The following is a 24,910-nucleotide window of genomic DNA, read 5'->3' as shown; positions in this document are numbered from 1 at the left end:
AAGCCACGATCGTTCACCCTCTCTATCTGCTACTTTGTTTCTCGGTGAGCACCATAGAAATTAATTTTTCTTCTCTCGGTATTTCACCATAAACAAAGGCCTCTCTTAGTGTTTCCACCATCGTTGATCTCCACCAAACCCACCACCACACGTTATCTCTCGGTGAGTTGAATTGCTACACGCACTTTCTTCCATTTTGACATTCTTCTTCTCGAGCTAATGACACAGATCCCACTATTCTCTCATAGTTTTTGTCACCGTTGATCTCCAGCCACTAGCCACCGCCACTGCACTCCATTTTCTTTGGGTAAGTCCTCACTAATCTCCCTTTTTGCTCTACCATATCTTAGCCTAACAAAGCAAACGTCTTCTCTGTTGTCCAGAAATTTCTCCGCCGTTGACTCCACTCAAGCCACCAACCCCGTCGCACCTCATTTCTTCCACGGTGAGTAGATCATGGCTTCTCCCTCACACACCTCTCTATTATCGAGATTTCTTTTCTTAAGAGGTTCTGGTTCAGTGTCCTGAGGAAATTGGACCCTCGGCTTTTAACTTTGTCGATCAAGCATGTGATCACTTTTGGTTAATTACAAAACTACCATTTTTGCTTTTGTCGTGTGTTAGCTTTCCCCGTAAGCCATGCATAGTTTATAGTTTTTTATTATTTCAAAGAAATGCCCTCAAACATTTTCTACTCCACTTTTTAGCTTTTGTAAGAAGTCTCTGTACGTTTTTAGTTTTTGTGTGTGCATAACAAAATGTGTTTAAAATAGATCTCTTTACGTGGGCTTATTTTTAAGATCTAATATGTGGACTTTATTTTAATTTGGTCTTTGTTGCATGTAGTTGACACTTATATTTTTATAAAGTTTAAATTATATTAAGTATTTATTATGATTTGATTATAATAATAAATCACAAGGATTTGAATTTTTAAGTATAATCAAGTTTAATTTATGTTTTTACGCTATAAATATGATCAAGTCTATTTTTATGAAATGAGCCTCACTTTTTAATTGATAAATTTTAGTTAAAATATAATTTCTTACTAAGTTATAATTTGAAAGTGAAGATTTTTTATTTATATTTAAATCATTTTAGTATTTATTAATTTGGTATATAATAAAATAATTATTAAAGTTCTCTCCATAATGTTTATTTAATTCCGTAAAATATTATAATACCCTTTTAGGAAATTAGTGACATATGGTATTTCACATAAGTAACAGTCTGTAAGACGAGATTTTGGACTTTGCGATACGAGGTAAATAATTTGATCGCAAATTAGGATCATCACATGCCTAGATAGATTATTATTAAAGTTAATTCTTGATAGCCAATGTTTATATATTTCGCATGTCATTATTATGTAAACATGTCATTCAACACAATTATAATTATGATTGTAAGCTATCTTAAGTTCAAGTGCAAGATAATATTGGATCAGTTAATCAGATAGTTATTCAGATGCATGGTACCAATGTAGTTTCAGAGTGGATGTGCAAGCCATAAACTCAAACGTGGTCCACCATAGTATATCAGAATATTATCAGCAACTCCTCTTGTTGCAGCGAGACGTGTGGTAGGTGCACAACCTCGCACACAAAGTTAAGTGTGTTGGCCAGTCAAATCAGTTAAATCAGTCATATCAGTAATATAAGTATGATAAGTCATATAATTTAAAGATAAGTCATGCATGATATGAGCATATGTATGAATGATCATGAATTTAAATTCTCAGCATAAATGTTTTATGAAAAATCTTATATTTCTTACATTTACGTTGTGATGGATTTCTTGTTGAGTTTTCAACTAATTTTATTTTATTTCATATTTTTAACCACCCATGAGAGGATGATGAACACGAGTAGGCAGGCTAAGATTAGGAGCAGTTGATTTAATTTCAAACTTCCTAGAATAAAATTGCTTTTATGACACAAATTTTATTTAGTTTATTCATTTAATATTTTTGGAAGACATTTTATTAGATAATTCTTTTTATGAAATAAATGCTAATTTCATATTATTAAATATGAGATCTCTTGTCGGATTATATTTTATGAAAATTACGTAACACTTTTAGCCTACAGGAAATGGGTGTTACAATTTGGTATCAGAGCTAGTCAAGAAATTCTGCAGACTCTTTTTTTTTTTTAAAAAAAAAAACTTTATAAATAATTCTAAAGTTAGGTTGCCTAGGATGCTCCAGGCCTGCTCGAGAGTAATTAAGGTTTCTCTTAGGGTTGAATACTTTATAACTATTACTAGTTAGAACCATCATTGTCGTTGTTTTTATTGTCTTTATTTTACATTCTTATCAAATACTAGTTAATTGTTATCATGACATCTTGATGCAGATCATGGTCATCTCGCACTAGAAATCACCCAAATCGATTGGGATCTTCTAGATCTAGCCAGAATGATAACCCGAACTCTCTTATCGCGACTATGACCCAATTCTTCTAATCAATGGCTAGTGACCAATTTATGGTGCCTAGAGCTCCACAGGCCGGTTGTACCTTGGAACAGTTTTCCTGCTAGCACCCCTTCCTGCTAACAGTTTTCCTGCTAGCACCCCTTACTATAATATATAAATAAAAAATAAAATCACTATAATATATAAATAAAAAATAAAATCACTATAATATTTATCATTCTTATAAATAAATATAAAATAAAATCACTATTATATATAAATAAAAAATAAAATCACTATAATATATAAATAAAAAATAACATTACTAAAATATTTATCACTATTATATATATGAAAATAAAATCATTATAATATTTATCACTATTATATATAAATTAAAAATAAAATCATTATAATATTTATCATTATTATATATAAAAATAAAATAAAATCACTACAATATTTATTAATATTAAAAAATCACTATAATAAAATCACTATAATATTTATTACTAAAAATAAAATCACTATAATATTTATTGGAGCCACACATTTTTCAACTATCTATCCAAAAGTCAACAACTCAACATATTTTACACATCCAAACAACTCAAAATGCTCTCAATGGGACCTACAAACTCACTCTAATCTCTACTCATAACTATTCACAAACATTCTCAACACTTATCAAGTATTCTCACTACCCAAACGTACCCTAAGTCTCCTCCCTTTCTCTGGTGTCGCCCATAATGTGGAGCTCTAGAGTGTAACAATGCCTCCCCCTTAAAACACCTTGCCCACAAGGTATGGGAAGGCGTTTTTAAGCTTATAGTAACTTTTTCATGTCGCGTCTTCTGGCCCTTGCCCCTGCCATCGAACCAGCAGCTCGGTCACAGGCCTGTTGTTAAGAGGGCTAACTCTTCTACTCAAGGCCTCCTCAGGGTCTGGCTATAAGGCCCCTTGGGTGTTCACTGGAGGTAGATTTATTGCTGATACTACTCCTTCTCCTAATCTCCTCTTAAGTTGAGAGATATGGAATACAGGGTGTATTTGGGACGTTGGGGGTAACCTCAACCGATACGCCACTTTTTCCACTTGCTACTCTACCACAAAAGGCCTGTAATAACGCTAAGCTAGCTTCAGATCTCGATGTTGCGACATTGACATTTGCTTATATGGTTGTAGCTTGAGGTAAACCAGATCCCCCAGTTTAAATTCTTGATCTTTCCTTTTTTGATTAGCATATCGCACCATTCTGTCTTGAGCCTTTTTTGAATTACTGCGTAGCAACTGAGAAATGTGTTCCCTTGTTTTGAGTTTTGTGTCTACTACTTTGGCTCTAGTCGTTCCTGGTATGTAAGAACCCAACCTTGGGGGGAGCTTAGTTGATGGTATAATACCACTCACAAACACTCAAAGGTTGTGAGCTTAGTTGATATATTGTGACTGATATTATACCACCATTCAGCTAACGACACCCATCTGACCTAGTCCCTAGGCCTGTCCCTAACAAAGCACCTCAGGTAGGTCTCTAGGTGGGGGAGGGGGGATAACCATACAAACACTCAAAAGGTGTGAGCTTAGTTGATGTATTGTGAGTGGTATTATACCACCATTCAGCTAACGACACCCATCTGACCCAGTCCCTAAGCCTGTCCCCAACAAAGCATCTCAGGTAGGTCTCTAGGCACTTATTCACTGCCTCAGACTTTCCATCAGTTTGAGGGTGGTATGCAGTGCTGAACTTGAGTTGTACTCCCTGAGCCTTAAATAATTCCCTCCAAAAAAGACTTGTGAAATTATTGTCTCTGTCTGAGACTATGGACTGGGGCAATCCATGTAGCTTGAATACATGCTTGATGAAGAGTTGAGCTATGGACTTAGCCGTGTAAGAATGTCCCAAAGCTATGAAGTGACTATACTTGGTCATTCTGTTAACTACCACCCACAGGGTATTGAATCCATTAAAACTAGGTAATCCCTCAATAAAGTCCATAGTTATATGGGTCCATGGTTTTGAGAGAATGGATAGGGGTTGCATCAATCCACTAGGAAATGCATGATTTGACTTATGTTGTTGACATATCTCACAGTTCCTAATATAGGCCCTCACGTCAGATTTCATACCCGGCCAAAAAAATATCTTTGGATGCTCTGGATGGTCTTATGTCCCCCTAAATGTCCCCCCAAGAGCTATTATGTAGGAACTGCAGTAGCTTAGTCTTGAGCTCAGGAGACTTTGCCACATAGATTCTGCCCTTGTAGTATAGTACCCATTCCCTTACTGAATAGTGTGGTGATAATTCCCCTTTTTGACACTTAGAAATGAGATTCTGCAGCTCTAGGTGCCCCTCAATACCCTTTTTAATCTCCTCTAGCCAATCTAAGGATGGAACTGAGATTAGTGCCAATAAGTCTCCCCCTCCTCTTCTACAATAAGTCTCCCCCTCCTCTTCTACCCTAGACAAGGTATCTGTCACCTTCTTATTTGGGTCCTTCTTGTATTCAACAAGGAAGTCATAACCGAACAGTTTACTTAACCATTTATGTTGCATAAGAGTCACAATTTTCTGATCTAGGAGATACTTAAGGTTGTGATGGTCAGTTCTGACCACAAAAAATCTGCCTAGTAAGTAAGGTCTCCATCTTTAAATGGCTGAAATTAAAAAATACAACTCTTTTTCATTAGTGGACAGAGGTAGGGCCTTCCTCTTTTGGGCTTGACTAAAATAGGATATCGATCTGCCCTGTTGCATCAACACTGCCCCCAACCCTTTTCTAGAGGAATCACACTCCACCACAAAGGGTTGGGAAAAGTCGGGCAGTATCAGCATTGTAGGATGAGTCACTGCCCTCTTCAATTCAGTAAAGGCCTTTAACTTCCTCATTCTAGTGAAAGTTATTTTTCTTAAGCAATGCAGCCAATGCAGATGCAATAATCCCAAATTTTTTTTTATACATCTCCTGTAATACCCTGTTAACCCTAGGAAACCCCTTAGGGCCTTGAGGGTTTTTGGCCTAGGCCAATCCAGTATTGCTTTTAACTTTTCAAGATCTGCCTTTAGACCATGCTCAAAAATAATATGGCCCAAATAGACCACTTTTAATATTAATGAATAATACTATTATATCCCTTAATTTATACCACTAACTTTGCCCTCTTGACGAGGTGTCACGTGATTTACTAAAAAATTTAAAATATATATATTCAAAACAAAATAATGCCCAAAAACATAAAAAAATGGAAGATTAAAATCTTAAATTCCCTCAACCTTTTATGTTTGTGTTTTTAATTTTTTTAATAAGCCACGTGACATCATATTGTGGTGTCACGTTAAAGAGACAAAGCGAGTGGTATACATTAGGAGAGATAATATTACTGATGGAAGAGACAAATCCTTAAAATATCAAAGCCACAAGAGGTAAAACTAAAACCTAAAAGCATAAGAGAAATGATTTCTTCAAGTCCCAAATAGACAAATCTCATACAAGCCATTGTAAAAAAGTTGATCCCACTTAAAAAAATGTAAAAAAAGACTATTATTTATTAGTAGGACTCACTTTTTTACAAAAAGATTATATAAATTTTGTCTATTTGAGACTTGTACCTAACATTACTAAGACATAAAAGAGCGAATCCTCAATGGGAAAAATATTCCTAAATTTAATATAACTGTATTCATTACCTACTTTTCCCATCTGTGTCCTTTGGGGTTGGGGGAAGGAGGGAGGGGACGAGGATAAATGATCTTAAGCAATCAAATGAGATCTATCCATGTCATTGTCTTCTCTCTAGACAATCGTTCTTAACTAGTTACTGTAATATGAAAATGACATTCAATCCAGGAACATGAACTCAACTAGGAATAATGGACAACTTCCAAACAACCTACATATGAATGTACAAAGAAGTGGATGGCCAAAATTCTGTGGTTTTTCTCTTTCTAATTACTCCTGTACAACTTGGCATTTTACACCTTATTTGGTTGAACGGAAAACAAACGATTTAACATCTCTTGTACATACAGATTAAGGGCCGATCAGACTGTTCTTGCTGTGGCTAATTCTCCGTGGATCACATATCGAAATGTTGAGCTATGTGGTAACCAATGGATGTACTTATCCACCTTTCCCTTCATGCATTTTTTGATAGCCTTTTGTCGAACTTCTGGTAGATTCTCATATACTACCTCCAAGAGCTCATACATGCTTAGTGACATATCCTTCGCAAAGTAATAGAGGACTTTTGGCAGGAAAATCTTCATTTCCTTGTGGATACGGACCCTTGTTTGGATGAATTCTTCCTTGGCAAGTCTGAGATCCCGAAATATATTCTTCGCTGTGTAGGCTCGAACCTATGTTGAACAAGAAATGCAAAAACATCACACTACAACAACTGCACATGGCTTCAAAAGTTTCAGCACATCTTATTTTGCACTCTGATTACGGAATTAGAAAACATTAACAATTACATGTTTGAAGAAAAAACATACATACCACTGGATCAGAGTATGCACCCGAACATAGCACAAAATGAACTAGCGGCTCAGGGTACTCTAAGGCATATACATGTCCAATACTCCCGGTCTTGGATTTCCTTCCCGAATACAAGAGTGTATGCAGCCACTGCATTCACATTGTTTAAAGGAAAACATTAGTTATATGAAAAGAGCTTGAAATAATTATATGCCTTGATGCAGAATGGGCATCTACTACGGTTGAAATCATATTAAATCAACATAATATGACTCAAATTTCCATAAACACCAACAGAAATATTAAGGCGCCACTGCAACTGCAGATGGCTTTTCTTCATGTGCACCTGAGTGGACATGCAGCCCTTTATAAGAAAGACACAAGACAGCTACCAGAAAAGGAGAACCAGACATTCGTTGTGATATTCCCTGATAGAACACAGAGCATTGCCCCTTGTTTAGAATTAATGACTTGGGTCCTTATTTGAATAGCCAGAAATATTGGAATGGAAAATGAGTCCCCAATCCACTGTAACGACGCCTGCTACTCCCAAGTACCAAAAGTGGAGGAAACATTTTACTTCTTGCTACTCAGGGACTCCTACCCCAAGTCATAGGATACCATTAACCCCCCCACTCAGTGTTTCTGCCTAGATGCCATACTTCTCTGAGAAAGCCGAGGCATCCCAACCATCCTTCTATTTTCAGGTCCTTTTACCAATTCGTACAAACCCACAAGCACTGAGAGACACATTGAAGTACATAAAACTTTGATAGGTTGGTATAGAGGTCACATGCATTTTATTTGCATGATTTTAAAGTAAAAGGCATACCGGCGCTGAGCGGTGTGATCGAATTCCTAAAATGGAGCTTTGTATGTCATGGGCATTAATGCAATGCCCACCCACATTGTACGTTGCCTGAAGATGAATGAGAGTTAAATTACAGAAGTAAATTTTACTTATAGACTTATGGTACATAACATATTAACAATAAAATTATGGTAACTTTCCTACCTTCAAAATGGAGGTATTCTTTATACGATCAGGAATCCCATATGCCAAATATGCCTGTAATGAGAACCTCATAAGCCTTGCACATGAAGGTATAACAAGAAAACAAATCGAATGACTGACAAATAATTACTTATCCAAAAAAAATATATGATTTATGTTATTCAACTATTAGCACTACCAGCACAGGGCATTACCAGAGGGCTGATCCTGTAGCACATGCAGGAATTTAGGCTATGTTTGGGCACTTAGATGAGATCATCTCATCACAAAACTTTTCATAATTTCTTTCTCAAACACCACTCAAACATAAAACACTTTTCAATTTCAGATCTTCAACTTTTTCATTTAACCGTTACCTAATTCATTACAACTTTTCCAAACTTCCAAACAAAACATAAAAACAATACAACTTTTTCAAATTTCAAAACAAAAATAGTGTCCAAACAAAATTTTAACTTTATAATATTTTTATTCAACTTTTTCTCTCTCCTTTTCCAAAACCCAATAAAACATCTTAACTCAAACCATTTCACTACTATTCACAAACCATTTCACTACTATTCACAAAATTATAATCTCATCTCATTACCCAAACATGCCCTCAGTGTATAAGTTTTACTGAGATAATTGGTACGTCCAGTTAAACATGATGAATGGCTACAACAGACAGATCCTCTCCAATTCACTCAAATTGGATACCACCTATTTTATGTACAAAAAAAAGGGTGTACACTAACTGGATAATATCCATTTCAAGTAAAATGGAGAGGGGTCCTATTCCGGCTGGAACCATCTGCTCTGAAAAAAGGAGCCACAGACCATCTGCAGTTGGTTTTAGCTTGTCATGATAATACTTTTGTACGAGGTTTTTAGGGCTGAAATTAATGTAAATCATTTGAAGGACTCATTGTCAGATTGTCCCCAGCTCTTATTATAAGCTTTAGCAGAAGAAGTTAAATTCAGAGCCATACATGCATCACTAAGGCATTGTGAATATTTATCCAGAAAGCAAGCCTCTCCTCACGTTTCATCTTTCTCGGGTCAACCTTCTCGAGGCTTCGAACCAATGACCTACACAGAATAAAAAGGAATCAGAAAAACCCTTTAAGGAATACCACAACCTCTCTTTAAACTGCTGATCTGTTCTAATTTCTTCCCTTTCTCTGTATCATAGAAGGATGTGAAAACAACAGACCAAAGATCTGGATTAACATATTGCCTAATGCATGTCTAATCATGCTAGTTCACTATGATGAAGGATATGAGCACCACCTGAAATCTTGTAGCATTTTGGCAGCGAAATTGAAACTATCGTCATCTAAGCATATCTTCAGAACTTCTACCATTGCAGTATATGGTCCAGAATCTTCTTTTAATCCTTGAAGTTGACGGTGCACAGCAGCATCCTCATTGCCATGTGGACTCCAACTATCACAGGCATTCTTTGAAGAAAATATGCTTGAGGACGACATGGATGAAATAGGAGAAGCCGACAAGCCTGAATGGGTAGGAGGGTGGCTTGCAAGTTTGCAGTATATTGAAGATATGCATCTCACGATGTCTTCAGAAAGTCTATCTGGAGAGCTAAATGTGTTATCACTGCATGAAGCAGCAAGGTGATCTGCTAGGCAGCGATGACCAGAACCAGCATTTTTCCAGTCCTGCAAGTTCTCACCACAGAAAAATCTGTAACTAGATACATAAACAGAAGATATGCATCTCACAATGTATACAGACAGTTTCGCAGAACTTAGAAATTTATAAAGAATTGTAAGCCTGTACAAACAAACTAGTTCTTTTAACCAAATCTAGGTTGCTAAGGTTGGACAATGGAGGCGTGTTTACCTTAATAGATTTTGATTTTAGATGTGCAACAAGACCCGGATTATCCGAATTGGCCCATCCTGTAGGGGACATTTTATCGTGATGGACTAAACCATCTTTGGATACTCGTGGCTCCATATTTTGATGTGATTGATTAGATAAAAGTTTTGGCGATGATCCTATCTTGTATTGTAAATAGGATCCATGAGTATCTGGCAACGTGGGTCGATGCCCTTCAAAAGCTGTCCGATAGAGTGAAAGAAGATAACGCTCCAAATGCATAATTTCAACTTCAAGTGTTGCAATCTCCTCCCTCAATTCCGTGGAAGACTGCATTCCAGAGTCCAGAGGTCAAAATCAAGACAAAGTTAGGAAAGAAAATACAAGACAATGTTAGACAATGGTTTCATCTGGTGTTTGGGCATGATTCTTGAAGATGGTAACGAATCATCAGTAGTTTGAGCAGTGGTACACAATATGGTTTACATAAAATGGTTTCCAGTTTATGAATGAAGGTTATTTCCTCAGTAACAGATATATCCAGCCGACGGTCCCAGCATGTGTGGAAGTTTTGGAAAATCCATCTGTTACTATTATCAGTCTCTTATAGTTGGTATCAGGGTGTGTAGAAATATACAAACCTTCGGAGTTGGAGTGCCATAGGAAGGAATAGAGTTGTTCGAAAAACCCAATTCCTTATTGGAATCCCAACGCAGGGAAGCTTGGTCAGGTAATGATCTCTCGGACTGTACATACTGTGACAAAAGATGCATAGGAAAATTCCATGAAGATATCCAGCCCCCAGAAACAAACATAAACAAAAAGAATGCATGATGAATCTAATGGATTTTTGTGATTGAATCGATGTGAGTTGGAAGCTCATGATTTTCTGAGTCAAGATATCATGATTCATGGTAAGTTAGCCCTATTTGGTTTCGATGGATAATGAAAGTTTTTGTCTTTATTCAGCCAGTTGACACAGCCAAATAAAAAATGGAGCAGGTGCTAGGCTGGAACTGGGCCAATTGTGATCTAAACGCCTGGTCATGAATTTGGATATTTCATAAAAAATACATGACTTTGGGAAAGTTCATTGACATTTAACGTACATCTGCCCTAATGTCAATACAAAGCAACATGTGGTTTGGTTCAACATCCCAATTGAGTTATTTGGTCCTGCTCGTTTGTCAATGGGATCAAGATACTATCCAATATGAAACAAATCCAAGAATTGGCACTGGGATAGCTGAAAATAAAAGTTCATCTGAAGCCTGATCTAAAATCCTAGAATCCAGATTTGCCCACAAACATAACCAAAAGCTGAAGGAGAGGAGCTCTGTTGAGTTCCTCTGACACCCTCATGAAAATAGAAGTTTCTTAGAACTCTGGTAAAAAATCCCAGAATCTAGCCCACAAACGGAAGTACAGAACCTAAGCTGAAGGGGTAAGCTCTATTGAGTATTGAGCTCTTCAATAAACCAGTAGAAACATGTCAAACAATGTTAAGGAAATGAATCCCAAATATCAGATGCGGAGAATATCCTAGGATCACTCGATGAGCAAGCGGGCAAAAATGTAAGGATACTTACAGGACAAAAATAGGATGATATTCTGGGTGACATATTTAGTATACTTCCGGGCAGTCCATTCTCAGGAGCACTACAAATAAACCAAAATGATAACAGTGGCGTATAGGTTACATAAATTTAAGCAATGGAATTGGACGAATGGCACTGGGGCAAAAAATGTTCAATTTTGGAATGCTTACCTTACAAAACTCAGGTGAGAAGGAGAGGCGCAAGAAGAGGAGGAAGATCGACAATTCACACTCAGCATGTTCTCTTCAACAGAAACCACTGTAGAGCATCATCCACAGTTGGCATTAAAAGAAGGCAAAACAGTAGCAAGATAGAGACAGAGATAAGAGGAAAGGTGAAGCATAAGATGAAGATATTGAGCTTGAAGCATAAAAAGGGAACGGCGCTACCTAGTCAAAAGCTGGAGGTACCAAAGCTCCGCCACCTCCTCATAACTTGGAAAGGCAACTTATTGTGTTTTTGGAGAGAGAGCTTCAACAGTTCAACTCATGCATATATCTTCAGCAAGTGGCTAGGCTAATAGCAAGAGATGAAAAGAACAAGAAGTCAAAGAGGATGACATTGCCAGCAACAGTACGAAATGGGTACACAAAAAAACAATCAGACAATGCAGTAGCAAAATACCAAATGCACTCTAAACAACTCTGACCAAAACCACCCAGAACTCTGATAACTATAAATTTAGGCTGAACAAATGACCCAATTTAGGACATGGAGTGGGTGTTCAGTGTAAACATGTTTTCTTTGAGGAAAGAACTGGGAAAAGAAATTTATTTGTGAAACATGAATAATAGACTCTCAATCGAACAATATCTCAGAAAGTGGGGACGACCCACCAGAACCAGTTGAGTTGGTCATTAAAAACAACAATTATGAGTCATTGAGGAAGAGCAAATGTCATTGTCTGCCATAAACATAATTAAAGAAGAAAAAAAAAAAACCAGAAGAATCATTAGATTAGGTGGGGGTTATGATTACTAACAGCTATAAAGGGAGCAGGTGTTTTGGTTCTTCTATCCCATCCCCACTGCTCTTAATTAAATCCCCGCATGCATTCCACTATATTCCATCTCCATGGCATTAATATACATCTTGCAAAAAAAAGCATGTCTTTCTCTAAGGAGTACAGAACGATTAATACAATAATTCTCTTCATCCGCCAAAAATCAATGCCTATGGAGTTCCCAGCCTAGTTATGCTATTCTTTCATTGAATAACTCAGGAAAGCAGTTTGTATATCCATAACAGGGGGAGCACTGGGCATACATTGTATCAGAGAGATTCATGTCCAAAGTTTGAAGGAAAAGACCGCAGCAATGAAAATAATAATAATGCAACTTACACCCAGAATACAGCTGTTTCTGCAATGAATAGACGGGGCCCATCGTTAAACAAGACGAGATTCTATTACCGAGAAAAAGGCCACCTCTCTTCCAAGTTTCTTTAATGGTGGAATTCTCCTTTACACTGCTGTTGGCTTCAGTGGTAGTATTAATGACAACGCTTATATATTTTTAGAATAATGATATGTAAAGTTTAAGATATATACGAAACCAGTTTTTTATTTTTTTTAAACAGTAGATTCTATACTATGAAAGTGTAAAAGAAATGATTTTTTTTAATTAAAATTCACTTTTTTATCAAAGACATATGCAAGATTTGCATAATTTAAACTTATACATAATAACATTACTCATGTTTTTAACTTATACATAATTTAAAAATATCTCTGACGATGGTGTCTGTCAAAAGAAAAAGAAAGAAAATTACCCGGCAATGCATGGCCCATCAAGAGGAAAATGCAAGAAGAAAGAAGTTTCGGTGGTGGGAAAAAAAAAGAATCACTTTACGATGAAATTGGAGGCAGCAGTTTCCATGCAGTCTCACTCACATAACCATTTATTTAAGATAAGTCAAATCATACTCTGTAAAATTTTCGCTTTTATTAATCCCATTTATCAGACGGTCTTTTCGGATCGGAGACACGTGCTAGATCTTTTGGCTAGCCTATTCATTGCTTCAACAAATTGAGAAGTAGAAAATAAATTAAAAAAATATTAATTTACCCTCTTATTTTTTCTACACATTTTAACGTATTTAATTTTTTTTTCTTTTTTTTTACTTGATAATTAAAAAAATAATTTTTAATGTACTGATATATTTTTTAAAAATAAAAAATATTTAAAAAATAACAAAAAAATATCAAAATAACCTAACAGTCAAATAAAGCGATACTACTCAGGCAGCAGAGTAGCACCGCTCAATAAATTATATTGAGTTAAAATATACAAATACTAACTTTTGAAAAAAAAATTATTTTTTATTATAAGAAATATTTTTTTATTAGTAAGATTTATTTTTTTATAAAAGAATTGTGTAAAATTTATCTATTTAGAACTTCTACCTAATATTATTCAATTATATTTGTAGTTAAATATTGTAAAAGTTTCTTCTATTTCTTTTGAGGAAAATTGATATGAAAAAATTATTGATGAATTTTACCTTTTTAAACAAAGTTTGTGGGGTTTGTATATTTTAAAATTATATCTAAGATTATTTTAAAATAATTTATAAAATAATAAGGAAGGCTACTATGCTCCTCAATCACACTCCTCACTTTATTTTATTAACGTAACACTATCATGTGATGACATATAACTTAAAATACTAAATATACAAACATAAAAATAGTAAAAAAGATTTAGAATTTTAGTTTTACTTTTTTTTATATTTTCGAATGTCATTTTATTTTAAATATATATATATATTTTTTTTAATAAGTCACACGACACCGGATCAATGTGATAAGGTGAGTGGTATAACTTAAATTATACAGTAGTAATATTCTTATTTTATATAAAAATTCTCAATTTAAAGCATAGTATATAAATAATTGTACGGTTGTACGTATTATTAGAATTTATCGTATAAATAAATATGACAAAATTGAAATGGAAAATAACATATAAACACCCAATAATCTTTCCATAAAACCGGTTTCCAGATAATCTGCATGCAGTTAATTTGGATTTTTCTATTCACTCATCATGCGTAATAATGTTAACCCAGAAAATGTACAGACTGTAGAAATTAACAATCTAATAACGAAACTGGCAAAAACAAGTGGAACAAAGCCATTCTCGAGGTAGTCTCGAAAGTCCCAACCTCTAAGGTTGTGTTTAGATGTTGAAATGAGTTGAGATGATAAAATATTATTAAAATATTATTTTTTAATATTATTATTATTTTAAAATTTGAAAAAATTAAATTATTTATTATATTTTATGTTTGAATTTAAAAAAATTATAATGATAAATTGAGATGAGTTGAGATGAGTTTGAGATCCAAACTCTATATAAAACCAATTGCAGCAGTGAATAAATGTTATACAGTTATTTCTAAAAAAAATAAATAAATATAAGATCTATATAAAAAATTAATTAATTTTTTAATAATAAATCTCATTTATTTTCAAAACGACTGTATAGTATTTACGCATTCCACGACTGTATATAACATTATATTGCATACTGATCATCACTCCATGCACCATCTGATTCTTTCTTTATTTGTCAATTACTACTGATTTCACATGATCCCTATCTCAAATCCCCTTGCTTTCTGAATCGATGGTACATTTCTTATTTGTTTAAATAAACTGCATTTATTATATTCTTTTCTTTTTTCTAAGTAAATTACATCAACATGTCTAATGGTACATATTAGCTAAAAATGGAAGTTTATTTGGTTGTTGTTTCTATCCAAGGATTGAGCAATCGGCATCGGAAAACAATGTTAGAAGATGTTAATGCTTAAAATCTCCCCACCAACGGAAGAAAGAGCTATCTCCTACCTATGATGTAGACTCGGGCCTCGTTTGGTGGCGTCTGCAACTCACGATAGCAGTTTTAAATGGAGATACAGTGTCTGTACATATATTCATAACAATAAATAAAAAAAAAATACATATTTACGAGATTCGGTACAAAACCTACGTTCACGGATTGTTTGGAAAGTAAATCTACTATTATACATGTTACTATCTCTTGTGATATCTCATATCTTACTATCTCATATTCCTTTTATATAATCCTTGGGAGTGGAAAATACTAGTCTTATGTCACCTCACCTCTATTTTTCGTGTGACTTCCTTCCTCTCCTTTCTCATTTTTTTCGTCGGTTCTCTCTTTTTCTCCGACACCTTACTTGCCTTTTTGTCTTGTACTCTTTCTTTATTTTCCCACTTGCCTTTTGATTATGGTCTTTTGGTGGGCTAGGTTGCTATTTTTATCCCTTTTAGAAGACATAAAATAAAATAGAGACGGAAAGAAAAAAATAATGGAGAGAGAATAAGAGCATAAATTCTAAAAGCTACATTTTTATTATTATTATTAATACAAATTATTGATATAGATACGAAAATTACATGAAGATGAGATAAGATAATATATTTATCATAATAAAAATCAAAATCTATTCATGATCGCTTTCTCCAACGTATATATGTTGGGTTGAGGCTGGATGGATCGGTTTCTCCAGAAATTTGGACATCCGATATATTAGCCCCGGATATATCAGCGATTTCATGCAGTGGTCCAAGTGGTAATTACGAGGCCCATCAATTATGGGTGGCCCACCACGTTATTAAGTCGAACATTCTCCCACATCGAAAGGAATTTATTTATGCAAACCGCTCACAAAAGAGGCATATTTCTGTTTTTTAACGTGGAAAAAGGAAATTTTAGGCATGTATCTCAAAAATAATTATATACTAATACTAAATAATTATTTACTTATTTCAAAGAAAATCTCAAAAATTAATAGATAATATCACATCAATATCAGATAGAGAGATCAAGTACGTACTGCATGTTGAATGAATGTAATTTGTAAGAAATTTCATACATAACCGTATTATATAAGAAAATAGCTTGGACTTACCATTACCTCGGGCACAATGGATTGCACTACACGGGAGAAAGAAAATGGAGAAAAAACAGAGGTGAACTTTATGAAATTCATGTATTCGAACGCGTCAAGCTTGAGTTTTTCATCTTGATGTATTTTATGTTCACGCGAAGAGTTGTGGCTCGTTTGGATAATAAGATGAGATGAGATGAGATGTTTTTAGAAAAGTTAAATAAAATATTATTAGAATATTATTTTTTTAATATTATTATTGTTTTGAGATTTGAAAAAGTTAAATTGTTTATTATATCTTGTATGAAAATTTAAGAAAATTGTAATCATAAGATGATTTCTATATCCACACCATCTTTAATGTTAAAGAGAGTTCGAACTTATTTACGTCGAGTTACTTTATTTTGATAAAATAAATTTGATATATATATATATATTGTATTTTATAACTCTATTTGTAAATTTCTACAAACAAATTTTGATATTTTAATTTGCTAATATGTTTATAAAATGTATATATACATTTATCAATGATAAACTCAAATTTGATTAAACTGATCATATATCAAGTCATGGCTTGTCAAGTAATATTCTTGTTTATTAACAACCCAATATTTTGATATTGATCCTCCAATTTAAAGAATCTCATGAACAACTCAAGGCGACAGTAACCCAAACAATCTGAGCCATGCATGTGGCTGAGGAATGAAACCACCCGGCATACACCACCAAACACGGAGATCATGCAGTGCAGCCCTCTATACATATTTTCATATCTATGCGAGACCTGATCTTGTTGGCCGGTTGGACGTATATATGGTCAGATTTTCTGGTTGATAGCTAGTAGTACTGTCAAACGTAAAGCAAGCAAAAGGAGAAAAAAGTAAGTGGAGCCCTAGTGTTCGTGAAGTGGCAATATAATTTACTCGTGTGCATGTCCATATCTGCAACGTCGTGTGTATCTGATTCTTATCCACCTATTTTTTCTTCACACAATATATATATGTGATCGATCGAACTGACGTTCTCAATCCATCGAAGACGAAGATATTGGATGGGGCGGGGGACACAAAACAAAGCAAATCAGACCATATATGCAGTACGCTGGAAGTCACTCCATACTACTGCATGTAACAACATGCAACGACAAGCCAGGCCAAGCCTTTCGTAAATTAAAGAACCAATAATTAAAGGTCCAGTCAACAGTACTACGTACTCATCAATCAGATAATCACGGCCTCGATGGGGTTTATGGATGTGCATGCATGCATGCATGGCTATAAAAAGAAGAAGTAGAAGAAGCCAAGAACAGGATGTAGCTTCACGTGTGACAAGACAGCCCAGCTAATTAGTAATAAATGACGTTTTTCTGCAAATTATCATACATACAGTACTTTGATCCCCGATCGATGGATGTTTGTTTGTATCACAACCACAAAACTTAAGGCCAGACATGAAGGCTTTTCAGGTCAATTCTTCGATCGGGTATTATTCTTTTCTTTTGATCTTTCCATTAATTAGATCGACCCTCATGACCAGTTCGATCTATATATATAAAGCTGATCAGCCCGTGAAATATCATGCATTCTGGCACTAGACAGCAAAAGAACAGTCAACTTAGGGCTACCTAGCTCTGATGCGTCGTTTTACAAGGATAAGGCCAACAAACTCATGATCATATGTACCCGTTTTCATGCATATAAATTGTTGAAAAACTTATTTATTTACAAGTTTTTTTTTTTTTTGAGACAATAGATGATCATCATAAGATCATTTAAATGCGTAAGATTTTTATGCCTAAAATTTTAAGAATTCCACTTCGGCGCAGTAGAATATCCTAGAAAACTTAGGATATAGATCTTGATCCAATTCATAAAGTACTATTTTTATAGTCTTAATGTTATTTTGGAAAGAGATTTGCTAGTTACTCATTATCTTCACACACCACATCACAATTTCTTTTATCCTTCTTAAACTTATTGAATTATTCTACTCATCATCTATATATCACATATTTGATAAGAGGAAAAAAAAGTATAGTATATAGTGTGTATGGTGTGTGGAGATGATCATGAATAGAATTTTTCTTTTGAAAAATATAATTTTGTGCAAAATATTCAGCAATGCAACTAGTATGGTTGCCTAACTCTAACGTACGACTAGGGGTGCAAATGGTCTGGTCCGGTCCGATCCGACGATGAACCGAATATTTTCGGTCCATTATTTGGACTAGATCGGACCGAACACCCATAGGGACCAGACCGGACTGATAGTTATCGGTTCGACCTATTTTTTTTTCCATTTTTTTATTTTTTTAAAATCAATTAATAAAATTTTTTTATTTAAAATACTAAATTAAATTAAGTGATTTATTAATGTGGATTATGTAACAAACTTAATAAAAAAATATTTTATATAGTCAATGATAATAAATTAGATGAAAATTATATTATTAATTTATATAATTACTATATAATTAACTTATTGATATTATATATTAGTTAATTCATAGAATATTAACAAGTATTAATAACATATTTAAAATTTTATATTGTTAATTGTACAATTATTATATAAATAATATATATAATTTTTTTTTATTCGGTCGGTCTGATCCGGTCCGAGAAATCTCCACCCCGGGACCGGACCAAAGACCGAAATTTTCCTACTTATTGGACCGAAACTGACTTTGTATTTTTTCGGTCCGGTCCGGTCCGGACAAACCGTTTTACACCCCTACGTACGACTATTAATTAAAAATAGGATAATGATATACTTACAATTCTTTTACAACTTATATTTTACTTATAGATTTATCATTTTGATCCCTTAATTAATAATATTGATTGGTACGTAATATTTATTAATCTTTTCTAGCAACAAAAGGGTCTACTGGTACTTGAGGACTATATCATGATCAGGTCAAAACTCTTTATCTGAGTGCGACTTATACTAGTAATATAATAATACTCTAATTTACCCGGAGGCACCTATATATACTATACAATAAGAGATCAGACCTAAGATAATCCTGTGATCATGAAAATAATGATTTATTTCAGGTGAAAATGAGAGCTAGCTTTGTGGGGTTGGATGAGAGGGATAATTATTAGGGTCAATGTAGTGGAATAACGATTATTTTCAATCAATTAATGCAATCATGACACTTTATTAAAAATAAATTTAAATATAATTACAAAATTAACAATATTTCCATGAGTAAATTAATAGTTACAATATGGTTGTAAGTGGTTCATTTTTCGAGGAGTATAGTATATATATATCACTTTTGATTCTTAAGCAAGCTGTAGATGATCATCTAAAATTGAGGAATTATCATTAATTTTCCCCTATATATAATAATAAATACAAAATATATGCTGGCGGTAATATAAGATTAAGTACTACTTATGATATATATGAAAGTAGCTAGAGAGGCAGGTTTTTGGATATATGCACATGAGATATATAGTACTGCTGCATCAATATTATACATTAATCCTACATAAAAATATCTATATTACACATAATCTTCATTCTTCAATATGGTCAAGTATTATTTTGGGGTGGCTTCGGCCGGCGCCCTTGGTTCATGTGTTCTTAATTGGCTGCATGTCATGACCTGAGAAGAAATATGCTGAGCTCCTGGCCGGAGCTCCCAACCGGGTTAATCATGTGAAACGACTCCGAGTCATGCGATCCAATTACTCGCTCAAAGCCGGCTCTAAGGTACAAGAGTTGATCACCTCCATCCCCTTCCACCTCGGACTTGTTGGCCGCCGCAGCAGGCAGGACTCCCGCTCCAACGGAGACTGTCTGCATCTGTTTCAGCACCGCAGCATCGCTTGCCGTCATCTGACGCCTTATGGCGAACCCAACCTTCCTGCCGTTGCAGTACATGGACCAAACGGGCACGTTGAAGAGCGAGCATGAGCTGGAGTTAGAGCTCATCGTGGAGCTGGACCTGAGGGCCGTCTCCTTTTGTCTGTCGCACTCGAGCGCGATTCTTAGCACGCCGTGCTGCATCTCTCTGGCGAGGTAGGCCGTGGGGACGGCGAACTCCAGCAGCAGAAGTGGGGAGCTCCGGGTGTCGTCTTGTAGGCAGAAGCTGACTCGACCTTTCCTGTAGCCGAAGAAGGTACCGGTCACGGTAGAGGAGGAGCCGAGAGTTGATTCGGTGTCGCTGGAGAGTGAATCGGACGGTTGGAAGCCACAACATGGAACCATGCACTCCACCAAGGACCGAAAGGATCGCCGGAGCCTCACATCTTTGCCACAGTCGACGGAGGTTGCAGTGTCCATAATATGCAGGGCATGGCCTCTTTGGCTTCCCAAGTCTATCATCCTCATGATCTTTGTGTTTATGTTAAGAGCTCAGAGTTAATGTGAGAGAGAGAGAGATAAGGGGGGCGTCGGCCGGACTGTGCCGGGAGAAATGTCAAGAGTGAAGGAGATATATAACTAGAGCAACCGGTGAAGAAAATAATTAGGTATAGAGTATGAAGATGGGGGAGGCCTAAAAAGCCAATAAATAAGCAAAGGAGGGGGTGCAAAAGTGACGTAAAGGCATTGGAGAATGAAAGATAGAGTGGGCCGAGGAATCGTGGGCAATAATTCTGCCCACGAGGGGCGTGCGCGAGGGTCCCATTCTTTGAACTACTCGGGTGTGCGTACGTGGCGTGCCCGATGCTGAATTGCTGATCGAATGGTTGTATAAAATTGATGGGTCGTATTAGGGTAATTTATTGCAAAAACTCAGGTTGAAATCTCGGATACTAGTACCACTATTATTGATAGCTGATTTTGAAAAATGTTTGGTTTAGGTTGTGTTTGGATGTTGAACTCAGTTCAATTTAATTGAATTTTTTATAAACATAAACTCTACATGAAACCGGGCTAGGAAATCCCCACGCAACCTGGCACTACTTGTGATGAATTTTGTTTTTTCTATATTTTTTTTCTTCATTTCGTCCCCTCTCTCTCTATTAATTTTTTTCTACCGTCTTCTCTCTTCTTTCTCTCATTCTCCCTCTACATTTATCTCCTCTGGTAATACAACTAGGGTTCTTGAAAATGGTAATACAACTCATTGTTTTACTCTCCCACTATTGTATTATGGCCACCCCTTATGGAAGATTCCAAACAAGAGGAATAGAAGACCTGTGGTGAGGAAGATAACGTTGGAGGCAGCAGATTGGGCAAATATGCTTGCAGTGAGGAAGATAATGTTGGATCCTTCTTAAACAAGACTAAAGCGTAGAGAAGGAGTTTCTCGTTTTAATATTTCAGGTAACGATGGAGATACCCTGTACAGCGTAGAGATGGAGATAAAAATCAGAAAAATTAGTAAAAATTTAATAAAAATAGACAAAAAGTGAGGAAATTGAAGATATAGTACATAACCAGCTTCAGTTCACTTATTTTCTTGTATTTGGCGTCTTAAGAACTTCTTGTTGGTTTGGTTGTATTAAGGAAGAAACGGTATAAATGCAGAAGAGCTGCAGCGATGAGGCTAAGAATGCTAACAAAGTGTTTGATACATTGTTGAAGAGAAAATCATAGCTGGTTTGGCTATGGGAGACTCACCGAGAACACACAGTTTGCATTAACTGGGCTACTTTCTCTTCTTCATGTTTCGTCTGTTTTTTTTTTTTTAAATCATCCGACATGGCAAAATGCCACTTCAGCCGATTACACCGCGGTTGTATGTAGCAGTTCTGTTTTATAAATAATAGTGAGTTGAGTAGTGAAGAGAGTTATGTGGGACTCATCTAAACTGAGTTTAAAATGTGTTTAGATGTTAAAATGAATTTAATATTTTTTATGAAAAATTGAAAAAAGTTGTGGGCCTCAAGTGTAAGAAAGTTTTGAGTTGTTATGAGTTTAATAATTTGAGAGTTAAGTATTTGGATGACGTTAGACTCAACTTAAAATTAGACTGAACTCAACTGAATTCAACTGAGTTTGAGAACCAAATGCAGTCCTTGCAAATAAAGTAATTTTTTTTTTATTTGGTAATGAATAATAACTAGATTAAGGGGAAGATCCATTTTTCTTTTATCATGTCTCTCATGCATGCTTTTATTAACTTTAGAGTGACATTTCATAAATATATTTTAGAAACTTACAAAATTATATATTTTTATTATTATATCACATTCATCTAACTAGATCAATACATAAGTTTTGAGTACTACTACATATTTTTATGTAGTGTGCAAACGTCGCGAAATCGTTTTAAAAAATAGTAAGATTTATTATTAAAAAATAATTTTTTTTTATATAGATCATGTATTTACTTTCTTCTTTAAAAAAAAATTACATAACACTTACACATTCTATAATTATAAATATCATTTCTAAAAATTTTTTATTGATGTGAGAGCCCTTTATATCTTGAGTTAGGCTTCTACAGTAGAGTGATCTGATCAATCTTTTCAAAACATGATTCTTGACCAGCCATTATTTGTTATAAAGTGAAATGTTTTAATTATTAATAATTTTTATAAAAATAAATTTATAAATTAATATAATTTTATATAATATATAAAATTTATTTTATAATATTTACTTTTATAAAATATGCAGTACTCTACTTATGCAGCACTTCTTTATTAAAAAAGAGTACCTAATCTAAGACCGAAAACAGAAGATCAAGAGTAAAGAAGATAGTAATAAATATAAAATTTATAAAGTTTACCCTCAGTTGTCAGTAGTAAAGTCTTCCCCAGGCGAAAAGAAAAAAAAGATTGAAACAGAAACGAAACAATGGTCCAATAGAGAGGATGGGATGGGATGGGATGCATGAGTATGAGTATGAGTATGAGTATGATGAGGAAGGGAGCACGCCCAAGGCAATGATTAGACCCAAGAGTCCTGTCTGTCTCACTTTCCTCCTACCCCAATAAGATACTAATATCATATGTTTATCCCATGATAGATAAAAAATAGTGACTTTCCCACTGCATGGATAGATAGATAAAAGTAAAAAGTAATGCTACATACAGTCGTAGAATGTGTAAATGTCGTGCAGTCATTTTGAAAAAGAGTGAGATCTATTATTAAAAAATTAATTTCTTTTCATGTGGGTCTCTTATTTATTTACTTTTTTTAAAGTGACTGCACGGCGACTGTACGCTCACGACTGCAAGTATCATTTCTCAAAAGTTAAAACGTTTGACCAACTAATGAGAAAATCTGTCCTGAATATTCTCTTAACTTTCACTGCAAAACAGAGGTAAGTTTAGTTAAGTCAAAGAGCAATTCTCTTTATATATAATTTATAAGCTTATAAAGGCCATTAATATATATAAATGAAAGATTGAAAGGATTTAATTTCATCTTCATTAAGTTGAGATTCTTGTTGATCGATAAGATAATGACCTTGCCTTGGATACCTAATCATTGTTCTGTGAGATCAGATGATCATAATGCCGAGTGATTTTGTGGAATTAATGTTTATCGATCTAGTCATGTATTAATAGTACTAGTATTAATGATGTTTCCATTTCTTTTTATTTGTTTTGATTTGTCAATTATGATAATGGTGTGTGCCTAATATTCCATCATATATCTTTATGTTTTCTTAAAATGGTATATATAGTTTGAAGATCTAACTAGTAATGCTCTGATGATCTATAGCATATATGTTTTGTCATCACAAGTCATATATTATAATATGGCACATTTTAAATAGTTCTATATATCTGTTTACGACGATTGATCAATCTACCAAAAACGTATATACTAGTAGATCATATATATAACTGAAAATGATAAAATTCGAAATGAATATCAATGATCATCTTGCATATTCCTATAAATCTTCACTTGTTTGGCTTATAACAGAGATATGTAGTTTGGCTTTTATTCAGAATTTTTTTGATTTATATTGACTAGTCATAACTGTAACTTCCTTTATAGATAAAATGAAGTCTATTTCCTATATATATATATAAATAATAATAAAAAAAAAGATCTTCACTTGTTTGCTTGTTTGTTTTCTCTATGGACAAACCATCTTTGTTTCCCTTGATTAAAAGATCTTGGCCCACCGTACCACCCACGTTAGGGATGAAGAGAAGTAGGTTTTTGCACGCTTTGCATGCTTTTTTTTTTTTTTCCACCTTATGATTCAATATATATTATTCCCCATGCTTCCATATATATATATATATATATATATATATATATATATAGCACTTATACTTAATTCCCACCACCCCTTCAAGATTAAGCTAGCTTGAGTACTACTACTGAGTGCTTGGGGTTTTCATGCTTATTTTTGGGCATGCAATTTGCACATATCTCCATCATCACCCAAATATTGGACCGACCACCCATATGCTCTCTGTGGGAACAGCCACGTAAAACTTTTTGTCGACTCATTCCAGTAAGAAAACAAAAAACATTATAAGGATCTCCCACATCCTCTTTAAGTAGTTCTTTATATAAAGCAATGCTTTCCCTTTAGTTTTTAATAATTAATGGGTTGCAATCGTGTCATGCTCTAGTCAAGTGTGCTTGTGCTTGTGCTTGTGCTTGTGCTTGCTAGCTTGATATATATGCATGCGGGCTTGACAATCTACACTTGGATACCATCTGTATATATAGGCATCATGAACCATTTCATATAAACATACTCAAGATCTTGTTCATAGG

General features: G+C 34.6%; 2 protein-coding genes across 5 annotated transcripts; both read right to left on the bottom strand.

Annotated features, from left to right (window-relative positions):
• Nucleotides 1-6,164: 6,164 nt before the first annotated feature.
• Nucleotides 6,165-12,766, bottom strand: LOC109000517. 4 transcript variants are annotated; one of them, XM_018977427.2, is made up of 12 exons: nt 12,672-12,766; nt 11,719-11,845; nt 11,500-11,587; nt 11,321-11,390; nt 10,373-10,486; nt 9,753-10,061; nt 9,180-9,568; nt 8,879-8,978; nt 7,908-7,961; nt 7,725-7,811; nt 6,914-7,042; nt 6,165-6,771 (listed from the first exon to the last, which is right to left on the bottom strand). In XM_018977427.2, the coding sequence occupies exons 3-12, from the start codon at nt 11,565-11,567 to the stop codon at nt 6,457-6,459; spliced, it is 1,635 nt and encodes a 544-aa protein (XP_018832972.1). In that variant the 5' UTR covers nt 11,568-11,587; nt 11,719-11,845; nt 12,672-12,766; the 3' UTR covers nt 6,165-6,456. The 4 variants fall into 4 exon arrangements, with proteins under 4 accessions (XP_018832972.1, XP_018832970.1, XP_018832969.1 ...); XM_018977425.2 differs by lacking the exon at nt 12,672-12,766 and adding an exon at nt 12,596-12,609; XM_018977424.2 differs by lacking the exon at nt 12,672-12,766 and adding an exon at nt 12,312-12,506.
• A 6,801-nt stretch (nt 12,767-19,567) lies between these two features.
• Nucleotides 19,568-20,756, bottom strand: LOC109000518 (protein MIZU-KUSSEI 1-like). The gene has a single exon (XM_018977431.2). The coding sequence runs from the start codon at nt 20,597-20,599 to the stop codon at nt 19,865-19,867; it is 735 nt and encodes a 244-aa protein (XP_018832976.1). The 5' UTR covers nt 20,600-20,756; the 3' UTR covers nt 19,568-19,864.
• Nucleotides 20,757-24,910: the final 4,154 nt, after the last annotated feature.

This window comes from Juglans regia, chromosome 8 (assembly GCF_001411555.2).
Source record: "Juglans regia cultivar Chandler chromosome 8, Walnut 2.0, whole genome shotgun sequence".
Taxonomy (NCBI): Eukaryota; Viridiplantae; Streptophyta; class Magnoliopsida; order Fagales; family Juglandaceae; genus Juglans; species Juglans regia.
This window is presented reverse-complemented; position numbering and strand designations above follow the sequence as displayed.